The sequence below is a fragment of the Odontesthes bonariensis genome, chromosome 7 (assembly GCF_027942865.1).
Source record: "Odontesthes bonariensis isolate fOdoBon6 chromosome 7, fOdoBon6.hap1, whole genome shotgun sequence".
Lineage (NCBI taxonomy): Eukaryota > Metazoa > Chordata > Actinopteri > Atheriniformes > Atherinopsidae > Odontesthes > Odontesthes bonariensis.
The window spans coordinates 7,886,874-7,909,300 of record NC_134512.1 but is presented as its reverse complement, the minus strand read 5'-3'; the positions used below and the strand labels follow the sequence as shown (position 1 = coordinate 7,909,300).

The 22,427-nt window shown below is 39.6% G+C and overlaps 2 protein-coding genes across 2 annotated transcripts; one reads left to right on the top strand and one right to left on the bottom strand.

The window, feature by feature from the left end:
• Positions 1-16,216, bottom strand: chmp1a (charged multivesicular body protein 1A). Its single transcript, XM_075469320.1, has 7 exons — positions 16,089-16,216; positions 14,278-14,297; positions 14,103-14,180; positions 6,794-6,940; positions 6,547-6,675; positions 6,247-6,440; positions 1-4,422 (listed from the first exon to the last, which is right to left on the bottom strand). The coding sequence occupies exons 1-7, from the start codon at positions 16,093-16,095 to the stop codon at positions 4,401-4,403; spliced, it is 597 nt and encodes a 198-aa protein (XP_075325435.1). The 5' UTR covers positions 16,096-16,216; the 3' UTR covers positions 1-4,400.
• Positions 16,217-16,652: 436 nt separating this feature from the next.
• Positions 16,653-21,407, top strand: LOC142384601 (charged multivesicular body protein 4b-like). Its single transcript, XM_075470893.1, has 5 exons — positions 16,653-16,833; positions 19,991-20,087; positions 20,240-20,357; positions 20,801-20,915; positions 21,003-21,407. Exons 1-5 carry the CDS (start codon positions 16,653-16,655, stop codon positions 21,071-21,073), a joined length of 582 nt encoding a protein of 193 aa, XP_075327008.1. The 3' UTR covers positions 21,074-21,407.
• The last annotated feature ends 1,020 nt before the right edge of the window (positions 21,408-22,427 follow it).

Below are 22,427 nucleotides of genomic sequence, written 5' to 3'. Positions count from 1 at the left end.
CACAGGAGGGCATGCATTTAATTTCCAAAGGAGCATTAAAAGAATCGGATAACATAATAATGTAGCAGAAACTGGGCAGATAATAAAGGTCAAGATCAATGAATCCACTACAATTATATAACATATTAAAAATAACTAGTTTATGCATTTGTGGGAGGAGAAATAAGAGCAACATGCAAAGAAGATCCTTGGTTTGAAGGTGACCATGCAGTTTCTCTTATGGGGCATGTGACTTAATCAGGCTACCACAAATCCTACTATAAGTAGTTTTGACCGATTTGACCTAAATTTATTTTATTCATGTATTGATTTTAAATCTTAAGGGATTCTTGTTCTGCCCTGTTAAAGGTTCATCACAAAGACAAGAAAAATGAAGAGATGTGATACAAAAAAACACAGAGGTGCAATCATAAACATGAACAAAACAACAATACAAAATGACAAGAAGGCCTATATTACAAGGAGAAACAAATTCACCAAAAAGAAGAAAAGGAGCCAAAAGGAGACGCGACTATACATTTATGACTAAAACCACCGACACAAAGCAACCACAAAGAGATCCAGAACAGACAGGAAGGCAATAAAGATTACTACAAAGAGAAACAATAAAACAAAATTTAAAAAAAACATGCAGTTTTTTTGCATTTGTGGCTCCTGCTCGTGTGTAGGCCGGAGTGGTCCCTCAACATGCATCTGCCTGAAGGCCAATTGCTGCATAATCCCCCATTTTAAACAGTTTACAGGGTTTTGTTTTGGTTGTTGAAGAAAGGTGTGATTAAAAACTCCCCTCTCAGACTGACTGAGAGCAGCAGTAGTTCAAGTGAGCACAACATTTGACCCATCAATACTTAAGTGCTTTGTTCACTGAATATTGATCAGTAACAGTTCTCTCAACAAACTGTCCCTAAGTCCAAGTGTTTGTAATGCCTTGCTTGTAATTATGGAAATTGTGTCACTCTCAGTTTCTGTTCAGTTTCTGACCTTTAATCCCTGGAGTGTCTCATGACACCGATCCATTATGTTAAACAGGCTCCCTCAACGGTTTCCTGTTACAAACCTACAGCCAAGAAGACTTGTGCTTCTGTGTTGTACACAAACAGGGGACACAACTCCGAAACCTGACACTGTTATTGAAGGGAAACTCCATCCTGTCAGCATGCCTTTTTATAGTAACCAGCTCCTGTTGGGAGTCACTCTCATATTTAAAAGCCATTTTTATTTCATAACGTGCAGCTTTGTTCCCCAGTGGTGTGTGAGCGAGGTCACGGCAGGATTATCTTGCTCGCTGTGGTAAAAGCACTTCTGGGATGGCTTGTTCGTCATCTATTGTGTTTTCATGAGTTGTGTGTCCTCCTTCTGTCAGCACGGCTAAGTCAAGGCTTCCAGAAAAAGAAAAGGCGGGGGAGTCCTCAGTGGAAACACTCAGCGCACGCCAAGACAACCTGCTGGTTGTGTACGCTCCGGCCTCCTCTCTGACATTTCGTGGAGCGACAGCCTATTTGTTGTGGGGCCGCCAGGCACGCACATTTCTTGCCTGGCATTTGTGCTGCTCCCCTCCACGGGCTGTCTTATTATTTACCCATGGTATGATAATTTACCTCATGACTTATTTCATAAACAGGACGAGAGAGAGAGGGCAGGGAAAGAGGAGGGCAAAACTGCATCTCTTCTTCACTCTTTTATGAGGAATTACAAGAATATTTTCTGTTTGTGATGCAGTTTCATCCGTTTACTCGGAGAACACAGCAGCTTCTATTAGCACTGTTTGAATATTCATAAACCAGATGTTATGATCTGCCTTGTGTTGCAAATGAGATCATCAGCAGCCATGATGACTAAACCAAAAGCTCTGTACTGAAATTAGCACAGGGTTACGCAACAGTTATCCTCCTGACAGCAATAAACAGCCAGGATTTTATAACTGCTGCATGAAGATGGGACTTGTAGCACTACAGCCACGTTTTAGGATTTTAATTTGCCTCATTTCTGTTGCAGCCACAGTAAGGAGCCCAACTATGATCTGGGAAAAACTAAGGAAAGAGTGGATTTGAACCTTTCAGCATCTTACAACAAAAATTAACTTCAATACAACGTTACGTTATGGATGTAGACTTACAAGTATTGTAAGGAAAAAAAACGTATTATATGGATCATGTTTTTATTATGCTGATCTTTTCTACAAGATGCTGCAGCGCTGGTATTTTATAAATAAATGTTACTGTGAGTTTGGTTCCTTCTTTACTCACACAGTAAACATCTCTTAACCCCTAACATCAGGTGACCAAACCACAGGCTGGGAACCAGTGGACTAAATTAACTAATAGAAGTCAATGGCAGTCAGATGGCATTTCACTTTATTACATTGTACATTTTTCCTTCACTTGGGCGTCATGTTTAATGAAGCTTATCATTTAGATTTGTTTCTGTTCTTTTCTCTGTTTGATTAGAAGATTTTTCTAAAGGCTCAGATATAATTGTGATGTTCATTCAGCACATCTCCTCTATTTAAAGAAAAAAAAAAAAAAAAAAAAAAAAACTCTCAATGGAGGTTCATCTCCACAATCATTTAGCTTGTCAAACGTGAAGCATATGCTTGTTTATCAATATAAATATCACTTAAAGGGTTTCGTTAGCCGTTCATTCTGATGGTATTTGATTGGTTGAATGGTATCTTTTCTGTCAGTTTACAGTTAAAATCCATCCGACAGCAATTATTTTTATCTAAAATGTTTCCTGCACAGTTCAGGAGTTCTTTTGCATTCATTTTTGTCACAACTACTGAAGAATGTTTTTGTGCAACGAAATAAAACCAAGCACGACGCTCATTTACTGGATCGGGGCAGGATACACAAGTATAGAAACTAAATCCTCAGTTAGAAAACAGGAAGAGGAACAAAGTTCCTCAAAAGGTTCCTGTTTTCAAGGGGATGTTCCTGCAGAGCAAACATACCTTTAGTTTTCATGATTTTGGGGCCATCTATGGATGCTTGAAGTGGCGAAACACATTATTTGTCTGCACTCGACACACAAACCACTGACGTATAAGAAAGGACAGTGTTTTTGAGGGCACAACTTTATTTTACGTAAGATAAATATACAAAAGAAAAGTGCTGAAGAATCTGCCGAACTTGAGTATAAATAATCCCTCCCTGCGTTAAAATGGACGAGAAACTTAAACCTGCATCCAAAGGGTGAAGCTGCTCAGTCATAGGTGGAGGATCTGGCTTCTCCCTTCCTGCCCGCCCCCACTCTCACTGACTTACAAAGGAGGAGACACTGAAACCCATCAAAGCAAAGCACTTAACTTTACCGCTACCTCAAACACATTCCTCTGCCCTTAAGTGTCACCTGCTCCTGAAGCTAACCATCTTCACAGCTACACCTCTTGGATTCACAAAAGTTAAATGAGGATCCAGCAAGTACAGCACATCCCAGATCTGGTTTGATATCTGTCCCGCAACTGTTCAGCAGGGACAAGAGACAGGTGGAGATGACTTTAGAGAGAAAGGCTTCCAAAAATATATGAACGAGGTTTCAATGTGGCTAAAATTAAAACACCCACAACCACAAAAGCGATCGGGTTACAGATCTAAAGTCGGTAAACGTCCACCTGTGACGGCTAATGGAAACCAGAGCACACCATCTCAACTATTGTCCTTCAGGCACAAGCGGAAGAAGCACCTATATAAGCATCTGCATCCCAAATAAGGCGTTTAAAGCGTAGAATACAAGCATAAAAAATAATCCAAGACAAATCTGACAAACAAAAAAGGAAGCGAATACCACCCACAGAGAAACAAGGAGACTGTTTTCTGTTTACAGCGTTATAACAGAAAATAAATCTTGGATGATGAATCTGATGAGGAAAGGAGAGTTAAATCTATTAGTGTTTCCAACATCCATTTAATCCGATATGGATTTCAGATTAAAGTCATATCTCCTTCCTCTCAGCAGGATCATCCAAGCCAATCATTTTTGTCTGAAAACAAAACACACATCTAGAAATCCCAGTCAGAGATACCCAACTCCCCTTCCCCGTCATCACTGAAACAGCTCATTAAAACGAATTTTCATCACCATTATTTGTAAAATCTGTTTGTTTTTGTACAAAGTTTACATCCAAAAACCCGAAGGAAAGGAGGAAAAAGGAAAGAATAATGAGATCTGATGGAAAAAGAAGACTGGTCAAAACAGGAAGGTGAACCAGAGAGAAAACTGTACCCTCTCAGGTGAGATTGTGTGTTCATGTGTATTTATCTACAAGGCTGAGTGGGACGATAATCAAGGGACTTATTAAGTCCTCCCAGTTGAAACGGTTCATTTGAAACCCACAAGTCTCATCGCCACATCTGTTACAAACTCATCCAGCTGTGAGTCAGTCGAATATCTTGCTGGAGCCTTCAGTTTCGCAGAGCTGCCAACCTGTGGGAAAAAATAAGAAACTTTAACAGCTGTGTCAAATAACACAGAAGCATTAAACAGATTAAAAAAAGAAATTAGAGATAAAGTTTTGAGCATAACATACAGTACAATGACATATAATGGGAAATAAAACCTTGCAGAAATATCTCTTAATTATCCTTTGGGTTCAATCTGCTAAAAACATGATTTTATTACAAATGAAAGATATTTTATACATTGATCACAGCTTGAGCTGCTGGAGTCTACCGTCTAAACCAGCTGATAAATGAGATGGATCCAAGAACAGTTGATTTGACTATTCTGACTCTTATCTCTTTCCAGTACAGTAGCTTCCTTCTGTCTACGAGTTTCAACGTTTGAGCTGGACACCGACCAAAGCAGCTGTGAGTGAGTGCAGGAGCCTGTACAGCAATTTAATTTCCTGTCCTAACTACAGAGCTGCCTGTGCATGTGCTGCTCGTTAGCCTGCTAGCAAAGCCTGAAAAAAACAGGTGAAGAGGAAAAACCTTTAGTATTCTGCCATAGGAATGAGAGCTACACCTGTGGATATTACTTCTAACTAGCTTAGAGATGTATCAACTTATAAAACGAGTGCTATAAGTAAGAAATAATTCTATTCAAAGAAAATGCTAACATCACCATGGAGTAGCTGATATCATGATATCTTATTTCCCATTCTGACATCAGCCTCTATAATTACTCATATTTAGCCAAGCTTTGCTTGCATGAGTTACATGACTGGCTCCCTTCAGATGGTACAAAGAGCCAAGGTGGCGGTGCCAGGATGCAGAGGAAACACTTATGTCCCTCTGCTGCTGACTATTACTTTTGAATGTAGCGCTTCTATTTGCAGCCTTGTCGAACAGGCACAGTTTGCGTTCTTTAGTAGTTTAGAATGTGAAGGTAAGTAATGATTTGTTGGAACAGGAGTGCCATCTTATGAGGTCTCTACAATTATTCTGTTTTGTTTGGAAAAGAATGTCACATTTGACAAAAAAGGTCAAAGTTCGAGCGGGATTATTCTGATGACAGATCACTACAGTGTGTGATCAACGCTTTTAGACTGTGAACATCAACAGTTTTGGACTGCAGTTTCATGCTCTTTGCTTCTCTAGAGGTCATAAAGGGAGGTAACTTGTTTAAATTCGGCTCGCTGGTTTTGTTAGGTTATCTATTTTTTGTTGTTGGTTCACATAGATTTGTTGGTTACTTTGGCCTATTTTGCTGCTGGTGCTGCCAGTTTGTAAAAGATAATAACAGTCTGCCTGACACATGGGTCATTATAAGCCTTTAACAAATTTAACAGTATTAACTATTTTCTGTATGTAGTCAATACACCAGTACGAATATTTTTATAGAGCATTAAGCAAACAAGAGATGTTCGGGTCATTTAAAATCAAAGGTATCCACACAGCTTTTCCAGCAGGGCGTGCTCCATCTCCGGTGTTTACATAATTCTCAGCACTATCTGCAGCACTGCAGCTGCTGAGATGATGGAGCAAATAGTGCCGTCTTTATGACTTATGAAATACCTTGCTTGAATTTAAATAAACAATGACCTATAAATAAGCCCCAAACCAAACATCTGAAGGTCTTCAGAGCATCACTTTGATTGTGGTGCTTTTCTTTTGGAGTTCTTGTACATATGGGCCTAGTTACTGAGTGAAGATGTAACTTTTTAACGAAGAAGCCTATTTCTAAGTCAAATTTACAAATCTATAAGACTGGGAAAAAACAAAAAGTTTGGAAGATGCCTCTTATGTTGCCCAGCTCGATTGGAACCAGGCACATATTGCAGTGTACAATGAACAGACGGGTCCTCACCGTCGAGACAGCAGGTCCTCCTTATCCTGGCTCCGTGAGCTCTCTGCACCAATTGAGGTCGCCCCAGCAGGCAGCTGGTTGAGTTGGTCCATCACCTCCAGGCCACTTTCTTCTGCCACCTGGTGGATCAGGTCATCTACCTGCTCCTGAGGCGTGGTCAGTGTCATTGCTGAGCTCATGGAGTCCTCCATCACCTGGTGCAGGAAAGAGAGACGAAGGAATTCAAAATTTAAGTTCATTTTAAAGCACGAGAGCTCTATGAAAACATGTTAATTGAAGGGTTAGAGTGCAGCCACTCACCGAGGTGTGGACGTCAAGGTTCTGGACTTGGGTTTCAAACTTATCCATGACTGCGGAGACCTTCTGGAGGTCCATTGAATTCAGAGCTTTGTCCAGGGCTTTGGTCACCTGGCCCATGCTTTTAGTCACCTGATGGAACAAATGAGATTTATCCATAATGAATTTGTCTCATATGGATCATTCTGTATTTTAGACCCGTTTTATTAAGAGCAGCATTTACTGGTGAGCTGAGCGAACAGTAACTTACTCCCTTCATGGTGACGGCAGTTTGGACTTTAGAGGCCACTGCATCAACACGTGACGCCATGCGCAGCCAATTAAGACCTTCATTTTTTTTCCGGATGGCATTTTCTGCATAGACTCGGGCACATTCCACATTTTTCTGCTGCAAAGCCTGTTGACGAGACAAAATGTTTATTAACTTTCTGATTCTGCAGTGGAATCCTTCCCACGTAAACACACAAAACATGTCTGCAAAGTCTGAGCAACATTCATACGTTTTGGTGCCTTTTCACAGATGGAGAGGATAGAATTATCTTAATAATCAATTTACAGGAATTATCTTACTCTATTTTTAGATAAAAACAATGACAAACAACAATTACACACTACAAGATTCCTAAGTTTGTTTCAGCCCTCACAAATATTAAATTGCTGTTTTTCACTTCACAGTTACAAGAGAACTTTGCAGTAAAACTTATAAATGTTAGTTTTGATGTACACATGGTACACAGACATGGAGGCTTGGATGAAACTTTTATAACTTTGTCGTTAACTGTTGTATGAGAAATATTTTGGTTATTGAGCAACTTCTGATGAGTGGAGGTGCAAAACGCACACCAGAAAAAGAGGTGCTGGCAACTAGTAAGACAATAGAGAAAAGAGAGAAGTGCCGCACACTCCCGAGTTGCAGTGATGATCTTTTATTGTGACAACGTTTTGGCCTGTGTCAGCCTTCCTCAGGTCACATATCCAACAACAGGTAGTACCTTGCCTTTTAAAGGGAAGCTTAATTGCTCCCACCTGACACATAATTAGGCTACAGACAGGTGTGTAGGCACTCAATTAGTGTTCAATTGTTTACAATTAAGGATTGGATACAATGTTTTTCAAATAACAATCAACATAACTTTTTTTCATTCAGTCCACATCCTATGTAAACACTAAGTACTACATCATGTTATCTTTACATAAAAAAAAAATCAAAAAACCAAAAGAGACAAAAAACAAAAGAAAAAGATAAAGGATCAAAAGATGATCTTACAGCATCAGTCAAAATGGATCATCATAAATAATATCATCAGTTAATCATAATAGGTCCATATATCAAGTGTCAATCACAAGAAACATTTTAAATCAAAATCCACATTCAAACCGTGAGGTGCTAGAGTTCTAAGATGGTGAATCCAAAAATGTTCCCTTCTTGCTAACAACAAGTCTAGGTTACCACCCCTAGGGGGCAGAGTCACCTTCTCAATTCCAATATATTTTAATGAAGAAATGGGGTGATTAAACTCCACAAAGTGAGCTGCCACAGGATAATTTAAATTCTTACATCTAATGGTGCTTCTGTGCTCTGCAATCCGCGTTTTTAGAGCTCTAGAAGTTTTGCCAACATATGATTTACCACAGGGGCAAGTAAGCAAATAAATTACAGATGTAGTATTACATGAGATTATCCCTTTAATTTGGATATCTTTTCCTGTGTGTGGATGTTTAAATTTACTGCATTTGTAGGTGTAGTTACATTGAGTACAAGATCCACAATGTCTATTCCCATCTGGGATAGGAGTTAACACCTGTTGGGAACTGGAAGTGTTTGGAGGAAGATAGGAATGCACCAACTGATCTCTTAAGTTTTTACCTCTCTTGTATACTATTAAAGGGTGTTCTTGAAATGTGCTTTTGAGTTGGGTGTCTGATTTTAAAATATGCCAGTGTTTATTTATGATGGTGCGTAAAGTCACTGATTGCCTATGGTATTCAGTTGAGAATATTATCCTTTTATTTGATTTAACCTTATTTTTTGTTGACAGTAAGTTAGACCTTAATGGTTTCTACTTTTGCTATGGCATTGTTCAAAACTGTTCTATGGTAACCCCTTCTTGAGAAGTTGGTAATCATTTCGTCGCTGTTTCTCCTAAAATCTTCGGGTGTTTTACAAATGCGCTTCACTCTACATAATTGGCTAAATGGGAGACTGTCCTTTAAATGGCGTGGGTGTTCAGAGTCAGCCCGAAGTAGAGTATTGCACGCAGTAGGTTTACGATATAGATCAGTATATAAATGAGCCCCATTGCGAATGATCCATAAGTCCAAGAAACTAATTTTGTGTTTATCACATTCCATTGTAAAGGATAAATATTCAGAACATGTATTCAGATATGTAAAAAACATTTGTAACTCCACTAGTGAACCCTTAAAGGCGGGGTAGGGGATCTTTTTCTGGAACATTTTTTTTACATATTGCTTGAAATACTCTTCACACCCCCATTGCAACCAATTAATTAAAAGTTTTGACACAAATATGAAAAGTTTTAGTGGCCTCTAGAACGTACAATCTAGGAAAAACAGTATCCAATCATTGTGAACGGACCGTTCACAATGATTGGATTCTGATGCCGTCTATCAAACTGCAATCTGCTCCTCCCTCCCCCTCCCCCTCCCCCTCCTTCCCCCTGTGCGCGTACCCTGCTCCGTGAACGAAGCTTGGCAGGAAGCTAAACTAGAGCCAGCTTGGCTAGCACCTAGCATTAATAAACGTATAGTTAGCATAAACTAAATACTAAATACGGCAACGATCGATGCTTGCTGTCAGAACAGCGCTCGTGCACCTTCGTGCTCGTGCGCGTTCATGTACTCTAGAGGCGTGCCTTCGGGGGGAAAGTGAAGAAAAGGGTTGGGACTTTTTACCTGTGTATTTTCAAAATGCAGCTTCGCTGGACTCAAAATCCAGGATCTCCTACCCTACCTTTAAATATACATAGCACATCATCCAAATAGCGTTTCCATAATATTAAGTTATTTTTAAAACTATGGTTTGAATAAATATGATGTTCTTCAAACAGACCCATATATGAATTTGCAAATGAAGGGGAGAATGCACTTCCCATATGGACTCCCTGTTTTTGTATGTAAAATGCATTCTGAAAAATCCAATAATTATATTCCAAAATAAGTTTGGTGAGAGTAAGAATGCACTCCTTTGAGGGACACATCAAAGGATCATTTAAGTAATGGTCTAATGCAATTAACCCGCCATCATGGGGTATGGCAGTATACATGGCATTTATATCAAGAGGCCAAAAACACTTCTTCTTCCCCAAGAGTCACTGAATCCACAATGTTAATAACATGACCCGTATCTTTTGTGAATGAGGGTAAACCCTCCGCTAATGGCCTAATAAAATGGTCTACAAAAGTGGAAAGATTTGAGGTCACAGATCCTATATTGGCCACAATAGGTCTACCAGGTGGGGATTCTAACCTTTTATGGATCTTTGGTAGGGTGTAAAAAGTAGGAACAATCGGGTGTTCAATTTTTAAAAAGTTGAATTCATCTCTTGATATTTCACCTTGATATAGTAAATCTTTCAAAGTATCCAAAATCATGCATTTAAATACCTGTGTGGGATTATCAGGCAGTACCTCATAAAAGTTCCTATCAGATAATTGTTTTACACATTCTCCAACATAGTCAATTTTATTCATCACAACTGTTGCTCCTCCCTTGTCGGCAGGTTTGATTACAATAGAATCGTCACACTTCAAGTCTTCTAAGGCCATCTTCTCTTCTTTCAAATAAAAGGATAATATTCTCAACTGAATACCATAGGCAATCAGTAACTTTACGCACCATCATAAATAAACACTGGCATATTTTAAAATCAGACACCCAACTCAAAAGGACATTTCAAGAACACCCTTTAACAGTATACAAGAGAGGTAAAAACTTAAGAGATCAGTTGGTGCATTCCTATCTTCCTCCTAACACTTTCAGTTCCCAACAGGTGTTAACTCCTATCCCAGATGGGAATAGACATTGTGGATCTTGTACTCAATGTAACTACACCTACAAATGCAGTAAATTTAAACATCCACACACAGGAAAAGATATCCAAATTAAAGGGATAATCTCATGTATTACTACATCTGTAATTGATTTGCTTACTTGCCCCTGTGGTAAATCATATGTTGGCAAAACTTCTAGAGCTCTAAAAACGCGGATTGCAGAGCACAGAAGCACCATTAGATGTAAGAATTTAAATTATCCTGTGGCAGCTCACTTTGTGGAGTTTAATCACCCCATTTCTTCATTAAAATATATTGGAATTGAGAAGGTGACTCTGCCCCCTAGGGGTGGTAACCTAGACTTGTTGTTATCAAGAAGGGAACATTTTTGGATTCACCATCTTAGAACTCTAGCACCTCACGGTTTGAATGTGGATTTTGATTTAAAATGTTTCTTGTGATTGACACTTGATATATGGACCTATTATGATTAACTGATGATATTATTTATGATGATCCATTTTGACTGATGCTGTAAGATCATCTTTTGATCCTTTATCTTTTTCTTTTGTTTTTTGTCTCTTTTGGTTTTTTGATTTTTTTATGTAAAGATAACATGATGTAGTACTTAGTGTTTACATAGGATGTGGACTGAATGAAAAAAAAGTTATGTTGATTGTTATTTGAAAAACATTGTATCCAATCCTTAATTGTAAACAATTGAACACTAATTGAGTGCCTACACACCTGTCTGTAGCCTAATTATGTGTCAGGTGGGAGCAATTAAGCTTCCCTTTAAAAGGCAAGGTACTACCTGTTGTTGGATATGTGACCTGAGGAAGGCTGACACAGGCCAAAACGTTGTCACAATAAAAGATCATCACTGCAACTCGGGAGTGTGCGGCACTTCTCTCTTTTCTCTATTGAGCAACTTCTACCAATGCTAAATAATTGTGGAACTTCTTATTCACACACTCGCACACACACACACGGTGTTAAATTACTTCTGCTTTGAGTCAACTACAAGTTTTAATTCACTGAATGACTGTCTTCTTGGGTTGTATTATTATGTTGCACGTATTTGTGTTTTTACATTATAGTTAGATGACGAAGAAGATGAAAGCAAATGCTGAATGTGACTGCCACTGATAATTCTATTTTAAGTAAATAATTAAGGTTTTTGTGGTAGGTTGGTGGTCTGCTGTTAATCTAACTGACAAAAGAATTATGAAAATAGACTGCAGTACACATAAAGTTAGTATCAGTAATGTCGATTATTACTTGAACAGCAATAAAAACAAATAAATGTCTATCTCATATCATTTCAAATACATGCGAGCTCTGTCGTGGACAGTATCTTGGCTCAATAAGAAAATATCGGTCTAATGAGTAAGATAACTCCTCTGTCATGCCATAACCCCATTGTTGTATTATGAGAAGCTGCCTGAATGGAACTTCAAACTAACATGCATTTACATCATTAGGAGAGCTGCCTAATGACCCTGCAGCTCTTAAAATAATTTTCCATTATGGAAATACTAAGACATCATTTTCACCAACGCCACTCTTTGCTCAAACCTTGGGTTGTACTGCCCCCTGCTGACTAATGTGTACTACTCTCTGTGTCATCAGACCAGAAAAATGTAGAGGACTATACAATTCAGCAAAAGGCTGAAAACCAAACATTGTTTTTTGCTTTCTAACCAAGAAAAGGAGGTTGGATCATAATGAAATACCAGAAAGCTGTCACCTTAATCTTATGTTTGATGTGAATATTACCTTCTAATCCTAACTAAAGGAGTTTATGCACTGTTGCCTCATAACTGGATGACTGAATCAGTGCATAAACAAGCAGGTGAGCAAGCAACGCTCTGTCAGGTCATTTGTGCTGGCTGTTCTTTTTACCATCTCATCAAATAAGATGGCAAATCAATGTAGAGCTTACATTTAAAAGGTTTGCTCCATCCAGTAAAAAACACTCTACATAGGAAACATAAACAACCACTTACCAGAATACTTTCAGGGGGTTTAACAAACAACCCCACTCAGAAGTTATCATCAGGCTCTACATTACAGCCACATAGATTGCATTGCTTCCCATTAGACATCATTCATTAAAGCTATAATGTGTAATATTTCACGGACAATGAATGTCTCCATGTCGCTCCGCCATTTTAAAACTACGGGATTTGTAGAAGGACATGTCATCAGCTTCGCATTTTCCGTTTCCACATTGGAAACGGAAAATGCGAAGCTGATGACATGTCCTTCTACAAATCCCGTAGTTTTAAAATGGCGGAGCGACATGGAGACATTCATTGGAGTGTAACACTCTTATGTACATTCGTTTGCTGAATATAAAGAATTTAAGAACACTGCACTTTTGTGATGGAGGTAATTAATAACGATTGAGGTAATACTTGTGAATGACAAGACTCAAATTTGTTAATTGACAACGTGAAATATTACACATTATGGCTTTAAAGAAAGAGACATATAAAGAATAATGAGGTGCCAGTTGTCTGTGCTCTGCCTTTGCTTTGAGATGGACTGTAGACTGTTCAGGAAGTACATACAGATGCACAGATGGATGTAGAGATGCCAAGTATGTGGATAATACAGGACAGGATGTTTTACAGTGTTTAAATGTACTAAACTGTTACGACTAATGGTCTAGTCCTTGTAGTTCTATTTTCAGCTGTGCAGTTCCCTGTTCAGGATTGGCTGGTCATCATCTTACACTGTGCAGTTCCCCGTCCGGTATTGATTGATTTAATCTTTTCCTCTGTTTACCGCACCAATTAGAAAGCCAGTTAATCATATTTAAACCATTGGTTTCCTGTGTTTCAGTGGGCAGCTGGTAGGCTTTGTGTAAGCAGCCCCCCCCCTTCCCTTTGTGTCCCACTTGGTTTTTAGCCATCTGCAGACACTTTGGCTGAGAAATTTAATAGTGTTTACTTGTTTGTGTGTGTGAGGACACTGAGTGAAAAGTTATCATTATTCATTGGTTGTTAGACTTAACTTTGGTTGTAAATTACATTTTGGATTTAATCTAGATTAGTTTACTCTAATTTTTGTTTTTTATTATTCCTTTTGACTTTCTATATATAGTGGCATCCTTCAGCTCCGGTAATTTATTTTGTTGTGCTACAGGTTGTTGTCACTAGATTTTCTTTATTCATTAAAAAGGTAACTGTTACATTTGGGGAACTTGAATCCTTGTCGTTTCTTTATGTTACTCCCCTTTTCTTCTAGCGAGCTGGGGCTGTGACATAAGATTATTGAAGCCAAAGAGATTAATGAAGTAAGAATGCTGCTCGTTAGACTGCTTCAAACACAACATTTGGATGACCTGTCGACTGTTGCAGAGAGTGCTGCTATGCTCTTCTTTTCAAATCCATATCAACCTTGATTTATGCACATCTTGTCTGTATTAGATAGGTGACAGCAGTACAGGAGACAGGTAATGAGGGGAAAGAGAAAATACAATGTAAAAGGCGACAAATGTATAAACAAGACATTAGAGAAAAATAAGATTCGCTCACCTTCTTGACTTTGGCCTGCTCCTTTTCAGACTCCTTCTCTGCCTTCTTAGCCAGCCTTTCAAGCTGTTTGGCCGTGAACTGTAATCCAGAGAAAAAGGTGCATTAGATCAATGAGCAACTAACTCAAAATTGTCCAGCTGATATGGATTAAACATCTTCTGTAAAGGGAACATACCTTTAGCTGGAAGAGTGTCTCTGAGGAAAGACAAAACCAATGAGATGAGTGGAGTGTTCATAAAGTAAACTGTCATAATGAATCAGTGGATTAATAAAAACATACCAATCAATCTATTATAAAGTAAAACAACAGTGCAGAATTACGCAGTGTTCATCTAATTAAAATGTAGAACTTTTCTATGTCACTTCAGACATTTATGTCTCTTTTTTGCCTTTATGTTCCCAACAGAAAAATTATGAAAGGATTATCAATAACCCAAAAAGAGTTATTCCTAAAACTGACTATTCATGCAACAAAAAAAGGTTTGAAAAGCATTCTGTAAAAAAGTAAAAGCTTCTAGGTCAATATTTTAAGAAAATGCTCTACTGTAGTATATATATATATATATATATATATACATATATAAATAATTTTTAAAATAATGTTAGTGTCTAAAGGTGGGCAACAGACATGTTCACATTTTGTATGAACAATCAGAATAAATGCTTTTGAAGAATTTTCAAGATCTGCTGACAGCCAGGGTCAAGTCTGTCTTTTCTTTATGAGCCTACTGTAAATGACATGAAACATGTCAAGTGGCAATCCTTTCAACTATTTAAGTTTCTTTGCTGGAGGGTAAAATCCTTTTCACTGGAAAAAACAATTATCATACCGAGACTGGAACAAAAATGGTGTACAAATTGCAGGCATCCTTTAAAGTAACACCAGAGAATTCGGCAAACGTTTTGCTCTTTTGATACGATGACAGTGGGATGTGACACTGCTGGCTTGAAAACAAATATCTGTGCTTGTCCTGCAGCCATACACATGAATTTGATGTCATGTTGAAGAAGCCACAAAGACACCATCAAAAGCCCACAAAAATGTCAAGTGACCATAAAGCATAACGTTGTGGTTCGGGGGCAGAAACCAAAGTTGTGGAATCTCACCCTATGGTGATCCAGGCAGTTTCAGGCCTGGGAATGTGCATTACAATGGTCAGTATGCATCAAGCTGAGTCAAAAGTAGTTTTAAGATTCACAAACTTCCCTAGTATTGCTTTAAAGAATGTTTCTGAAAAGCACCAGAAAAAAAAAATCTAAGCCTCACTGTGACACGGACATGTATGTGTCTTTTGGCTGACAACAGCAGAAAATCAAATCCACCTGACATCCATTTAAGGTTGTGTAGGATTTTGTGGGATCCTAAATTAAGAAAATTGTACAAAACATTGCCTCTCAACTACAACAAATTGCGAAACAACAACAAAAAATGGAAGAATTCTATGCTATGTTAACAAAAAATTAGAGAGAAAGGGATATATTTCTAATTGCTGGAAGCAGAAAAAGACTCATATTCAAGCAAAGTTCATTTGTAAGACATCACCCATAACACCCGGATAATGGAAGCGTTCCAGTAAAAACGATCAATTTACCACTTTAGAGCCGAAACTCAACAGCATTTATCAGTTAAAATTTGTGAGAGCAAAATTCCGGAAGTGTCTGTTGAATTTACAGAGATCAAGTGCAACATTCTTACATGTCATAGTCATTTGCTAAGAATTTAGCAAGCATCGGGCAAAGTTACGAAAGGAAACCAAATCAAACTAAAGGCCACTTTAAGAATCAATCTGGCAACTGCAGTTAATAACAAAACAACTGAGCTTAAAACTACAAGTGGTTTGACAGCTAAAAGCCAACCGCTGGGCTAGGCTCCCACCCAAGCTAACATGCTAACGCTAGCTATGAGTCGTTAGAATAATGGTGTTGCCGAAAATCAAAGTTAAAAATCAGCTAAACGGAGAGTTAAGCTGGTAAAACACAACATACCATCCATGTTGTCACGAATATGTGGCCAGGCAATCACGGAAAAGGTGTTGTTCAGCTGTTCAACAAGATCGCCTCGATTTGTTTTGGTCGAACCGTGGATCTTCCTGGTTCAACAGTTGTCACGTGACCAGAATTTGACCTCTTCTTCTTCTCTTTTTCATTTTTCAGTAGCTGCATGTACCGCCGCCTACTGTATCCTATTGAACACTACAATAGAAAGACCGATAACTGTAAGTTCAGCGGCTAATGAAGCAATATTTAAGTTGTTTAAGTGAAATATTGTGTAATAGTACCATAAAATCATTAGTATTATCTCATTAACACAATATTTTTAAAATATCACCCTATATACTGTCATATATAACTGTCAAAAGTTCATTCCATTTAATAATAACATAAAAGGGCATTATCTGGTTCGTGTTTTGATTTGAAAGTGGTCCCCAATTTTAAAGCAGGTCAACCGTGTTCCGAGCGGGGCAAGCGGGGCCACTGAGCAGTCATCCATCCAGTTTTGGTCCATCGCCTGAAGTTCGACATTTTTGTGTTCCTGCCATCATCACAGACATGTCCTTGTTTGTTAATTTTTTATGCGGCGGGGAAAAGGTGAGAAAGACGGCCTGCGACCAAGAGATCGATAAGCTTACAGAGATTGAAGAGTTGCTGGTGAAAAAGAAAGAATTTTTGAGGAAAAAGATTGACCAGGAACTCTTGACTGCCAAGAAAAACAGCATAAAAAACAGAAGAGGTGAGATGGTTACTATAAAAGTATAGTTTTTTTTAAATTAAATTTTAAACATAGACATTTCTGATTCTTAAAATGGCGCTTAACTGCTGAAAAAGCGTTAGCTAGTTATTGCGTTAATTAGCATGTTAGCTAAGGGATTTCTCTACACAAACTAACTGAAACGCCTAACTAAATGTAATTATGAATGTAAATGGAGAAGTAAAAGTTGTACGTGCTGAAAAAGAAAAACTAAAGTTATTGGAGAATAGGTGAACAATCTGAAATTAGTAATAAATGGCTGGTCTGACTGCAAGTACTACCTCTGACAAAAATAACCAATGAAATAACCTAAATTTTGAGCTATTCATTCAGCTTTTCTTTCTTTTAAAAAAAACACAGATATGATAAAATAATAATTTTAATTTCTGAATATTGGCCCCAACGAGTGAGCTGTCAGTGGAATTACAGGAAAGGATCATAAACTGCTTTAAGAAGGCATTTCAGTTAGGAGTCTGGCAATAGATGTTGGTCACTTTAAAGGGATATGCCACCCCCAGGCCAAATTAAGTGTATCCCCGCATTCCTGAGACATAAATAAGTGTGTGGGAGCGTTTTCCTGGCGACCCAGGCATTGCCCGAATCTCACAGCACTGACCACTGCTTGGTTGCGCGTAAAGGCTCTAGCATGGTTGCCGCGTCTGCTAGCGCGAGCGGTGTTGATGACGTCACGATTTCGTGCCCGCCATGTATAGTGGCGCAAGCCGATGCGCCAGTAGTTGCAATTTTCTCCGTCACAGAGGTGGCGCTGCTACGTTAAGGTTACCGCTACTCTGCAACCACGAAAGTGGAGTCTCTGCCCTCTTCTTTGCCTTCACGTATCTGTCCCGTAGCGTCTTCCACACATTCTTACAGAACTCTCCCTCTTTCCCCAAAGTTCTGCCCATCTCTGTGCACCAGTTTTGGGAGTTTACGTGCTCCCTGTGCTGTTTCACTGCAGTGTCGTACAGCTGCCTGTACAAACGCACCTCCTGACTGAGCCTGGTCTCACAACGGTCCATCCGGTTCGTTGTTCTCGGCGCAGCCAAGTTACAAAAATCGACTGGTGCACGACAATGCGCTGCGCTGTCTTTTCAAGGGAAGCGCCATGCCTGAAACGTCATTTTGACGTCACGGTGCGACACCGCCGTGACAGACGCGGCAACCATGCTAGTGCCTTAATACATACTAGCGTCGCCACTCGAAATATTTTTGCCCAACGTGAATTAATTTACTTGATTTACCTTCTAATTACTGTGTGAGTGGTGTACTTTCACATCGAGTGCAAATGACTGTGTAAATCTACACAGAAGGCTTGTTTTGCTCATGTCGGTTTGGGAACTAGTTTCCAGTGCGGAAAACACAGCCGAAGCACACTCCCCACTACGTCATTGGGAATCCCCACCCCCTGGCTGCTGGTTTGTTTGAAGAAGTCGGGGGTGGGGATTCCCAAAGACGTAGCGGGGAGTGAAAGTACACCACTCACACAGTAATTAGAAGGTAAATCAAGTAAATTAATTCACGTTGGGCGAAATATTTCGAGTGGCGACGCTAGTATGTATTAAGGCGCTAGCATGGTTGCCGCGTCTGTCACGGCGGTGTCGCACCGTGACGTCAAAATGACGTTTCAGGCATGGCGCTTCCCTTGAAAAGACAGCGCAGCGTGTTGTCGTGCACCAGTCGATTTTTGTAACTTGGCTGCGCCGAGAACAACGAACCGGATGGACCGATGTGAGACCAGGCTCAGTCAGGAGGTGCGTTTGTACAGGCAGCTGTACGACACTGCAGTGAAACAGCACAGGGAGCACGTAAACTCCCAAAACTGGTGCACAGAGATGGGCAGAACTTTGGGGAAAGAGGGAGAGTTCTGTAAGAATGTGTGGAAGAAGCTACGGGACAGATACGTGAAGGCAAAGAAGAGGGCAGAGACTCCACTTTCGTGGTTGCAGAGTAGCGGTAACCTTAACGTAGCAGCGCCACCTCTGTGACGGAGAAAATTGCAACTACTGGCGCATCGGCTTGCGCCACTATACATGGCGGGCACGAAATCGTGACGTCATCAACACCGCTCGCGCTAGCAGACGCGGCAACCATGCTAGACCCTTTACGCGCAACCAAGCAGTGGTCAGTGCTGTGAGATTCGGGCAATGCCTGGGTCGCCAGGAAAACGCTCCCACACACTTATTTATGTCTCGGGAATGCGGGGATACACTTAATTTGGCCTGGGGGTGGCATATCCCTTTAAGTGAGCGCGTCTAAAATTTGGAGCAAGTACGGACAAAATGGGAAAGTAGTAAAAGGAAAACATACAGGTCGACCAAGGAAGGCAGCAAGCGTCAGCAGAGGAGACTCAAAGCAAAATGCCTGAAAATAGAAACAAAAAAACAAATGGGTAGAAACAGCAGTCAGGGCTTTTGACTGAATTGTAAAAACAACGCTGAACGAAACAGGACTTTCTTCCAAAGAGAAGTATTAAATGGACTGTGGAAGATTAGAGGAAAGTGATATTTACTGAAGAATCACCAGTCTGAATTGGACAAGGAGATGATGCTGGAACTTAAGTTTGGTGAAGGTCCAATGAAACATGAAAAAAACAAGCACATTTCCACAATCATTGATGATATGGGGTTTATGTCGGGTAAAGGACCAGCGGAAATGGCAGTCATTACCATTTTGGACACCTAAATAATTGAATAAAAATAGAAAATACAGAAAAAGGGTCCATGATTAGGCGCCATCCTTCAAAGCTGATGGCAGCTGCTAAAAGCTGGATCCTAATTGATAAAGAATACTGGGTTTAACTTGTGAAGGCCTCAAATAATTCAAGCTGTCATAAAAGCCAGATGAGGTGTAACAATACTATTTTTACCTCATTAGTTGTATTTATCATAAGGTTGTATTTATATGCTTTTCGGACTTCTGATGTTTTCAGTTATTTTGACGCTGTAATATAGAATATATGATATAATATAAGCATTACTGAGCCTTAACTTATGAAAATTGTATCACAAAAAAACCCAACAACAACTGTTATCCATCTTGATGTGCAAATGAAACTAAGACAGCATTGTTAATAGTCATCAGTGTGAATGAGATGGAGGAAGCTACGTTCACACCTGGTCTAACTCTGCTGTCCTCGCAGTGGCTCTGCAGGCGCTGAGAAGAAAGAAGTGGTGCGAGAAACATCTGAAGCACATTGACTGTGCTTTTAGGGCCATGAGATCTGCTCACGAACACATGTAAGGAGAAAATCATTTGAGCCAGCAAGTGTCTATGAATGAGTGAGCCTGACGTTGTCAGATCGTAGGTTTCCGTTACACACGGCGTGTTTGGGTTCCAGCTCGTACTGAAAGGTTTGATTGACACGAGAACTTTCTGCTGACTGTTGCAGCGAAACCTTCAACAAAGTGACTGACCTGATCAAGGACATCCCCAAAGAAGAGGACGTGACTTCAGACATGTCGGACGACCTCTTCTCGTCTGTAAACCAGGAAGTGGAGTTTGATGAGGTATCTGCAAAATGGCCTGATGGTCTTGTTTTGATGGAGCTTTTGGGATTTCCATCATTTAACTTTTTATTTGCGCTGAGCAGTCTTTTTGAATCCTTTCTACTTGTGGGTGATTCTGTGTCTGAGGTGAAAAGAAGTAAACTGAACCCCTGCAGCAAGAACAGAAAAATTGTAAGAATTTTAAGGACAATCGGGCACAAGATCAGACAGGATATCAGTTTTATGATCAGATAATCTGACGTCTGTGCTGCTGCTTGAAAAGATTACCTATTTTAAACCTTTCCACCTCAAGCTTCTTATATCAACCTTGTGCCATAAGAGCCTCTTAAACACCACAGTCCACACATTACTTTCTGGTTAACGGGCTTAGAGTACCTGTTTGGGTCTTGGCGAGATTTGTGGTGACCTCACCTGTGGTCAGTCACTGCGTTTGTTTCCTGCAGGATGAGCTGCTGGCAGAGCTGGAGAGGTTGGAGAAGAGTTTGGACCAGAGCTTCTTTGAGGTGGACGGAACGGATGACAGAGTCCATTTTTCCACAGTATCACCCTCCCATCCTGGTAATAACGTCTGTAGAGCAGTTGGTGAGAAGTCATGGTACCTGTGGACAAATTTATCACCATATATACTTTCTTTCTCCCCTAAAGCCAAGACAGAGGAGGAGGAGGTTGAAGATGACTTGGAGTATCTTCTACGTTGGGCAAACGAATCCTTGTAAGCAGCGACTTGTGCTTAAAAGAAAAGATGAAAACACAGGACTGAATAAACAGGCAGCAGTTACATGTTATTGTTCACAAGTGTTTTATTTTGGAGAGAAATTTGACGCTGTAGTGTAGTACCACCACTCCAAGACTTTATTTAGACCACTGTTAAAGTCACTCGATGAATTTAAGACTTAATTGTAAAGTTATGATCAACGTGCACTGTGCCAGCGCTCTCAGTGCAAATTGATGTTTTTGATTCAGTAAGTGATCTTTGATGCTGCATTGTTCTCTTAAAGTTTGGTGTTGATCTTCATCTTTCTTCTAAGAGTCGTTGTTTGAAATGACTTGTTCCAGAAATAAAAGCCATCAGCGGCTTGCTGACCTCAACTTTTACAGCAACTCAAACCCTGAAAAAGACGTGTAGAATGCAGCACATGTTGCTCCAAAATCCTTATTTCATCGTTGAGCATTAATGGTTTCCTCACAGATGTGAGAGTTACTCATGCCATGTGCACGAATGCACCATCACTAGTGTTGGCTTTGAATTGTTTGTCTGTTGGACATGTTTAATAAAGGGATTTCAGATTTGAATTTAACAGATCCCAGAACTCTGTCTTCTCTCAGTCCCTCTAACTTTGCATGGTGGCGCTTTGATTAATAACTGTTTTCAGAAGGGTTCCTGAGCTCATGCTGCCTGAACCACTACTTTTACAATTAAAGCCAGATGAATCTTGGAATTGTCCTTTTGAATATGGTCATGGCATTATTGGAGAAGAAGAAAAAATTTATTAATGGAAAAACCTGGTCATTCAGTATGTTCAGTTTGTCAGCTATCCTCTTTTTTTGGAGATGTAATGTTAGTCCTCACAGGGTTGTACAGAAGGCAAAAGCCCCAGTGGGTGGAGCACTTCACGATAGCTGCTCCTGTACTTTTACGCTAACCATTTTGGCCGGTTAAGGATGTGAAATGACATGCCAAAAGTTTCAAATGTGTATAAATGAAAAGAAATGAAGGTCCTAAAACTGCAGCCTGTTACAGCAGAAACTCCTTATTGCTGCATCCACTACACGTCTTACACTGATGCACCTCATCAGACCACCTGACCATGCACAGAGTCCAATATTTATGCTTTCTGACAAATTGCACTTTTCTTTCCAATTACTAAGTCACAGATGGTGGTTTTAGCTGTTTGGTCCCAACACTTTGAGTTCTCTTCACATTATGCACATGGAAATGCTCCGACTTCTCTTGAGGAAACATTGCTGTGACCTCTTCCACGAAGATGGTGGTCTACCAAATCAAATCAAATCAAATCAAATTTATTTATATAGCACATTTCATGTACAAACAGTTCAAAGTGCTTTACA

Coding starts and splice junctions, on each gene's coding strand:
- chmp1a (XM_075469320.1), bottom strand. Junction 6,941..14,102: donor AGCAGGCCAAAGTCAAGAAG/GTGAGCGAATCT, acceptor TCTCGTCAACAG/GCTTTGCAGCAGAAAAATGT. Junction 4,423..6,246: donor GAGGACCTGCTGTCTCGACG/GTGAGGACCCGT, acceptor TTTTTCCCACAG/GTTGGCAGCTCTGCGAAACT.
- LOC142384601 (XM_075470893.1), top strand. CDS start 16,653: ATGTCCTTGTTTGTTAATTTTTTATGCGGCGGGGAAAAGGTGAGAAAG. Junction 20,358..20,800: donor AGGAAGTGGAGTTTGATGAG/GTATCTGCAAAA, acceptor TGTTTCCTGCAG/GATGAGCTGCTGGCAGAGCT. Junction 20,916..21,002: donor AGTATCACCCTCCCATCCTG/GTAATAACGTCT, acceptor TCTCCCCTAAAG/CCAAGACAGAGGAGGAGGAG.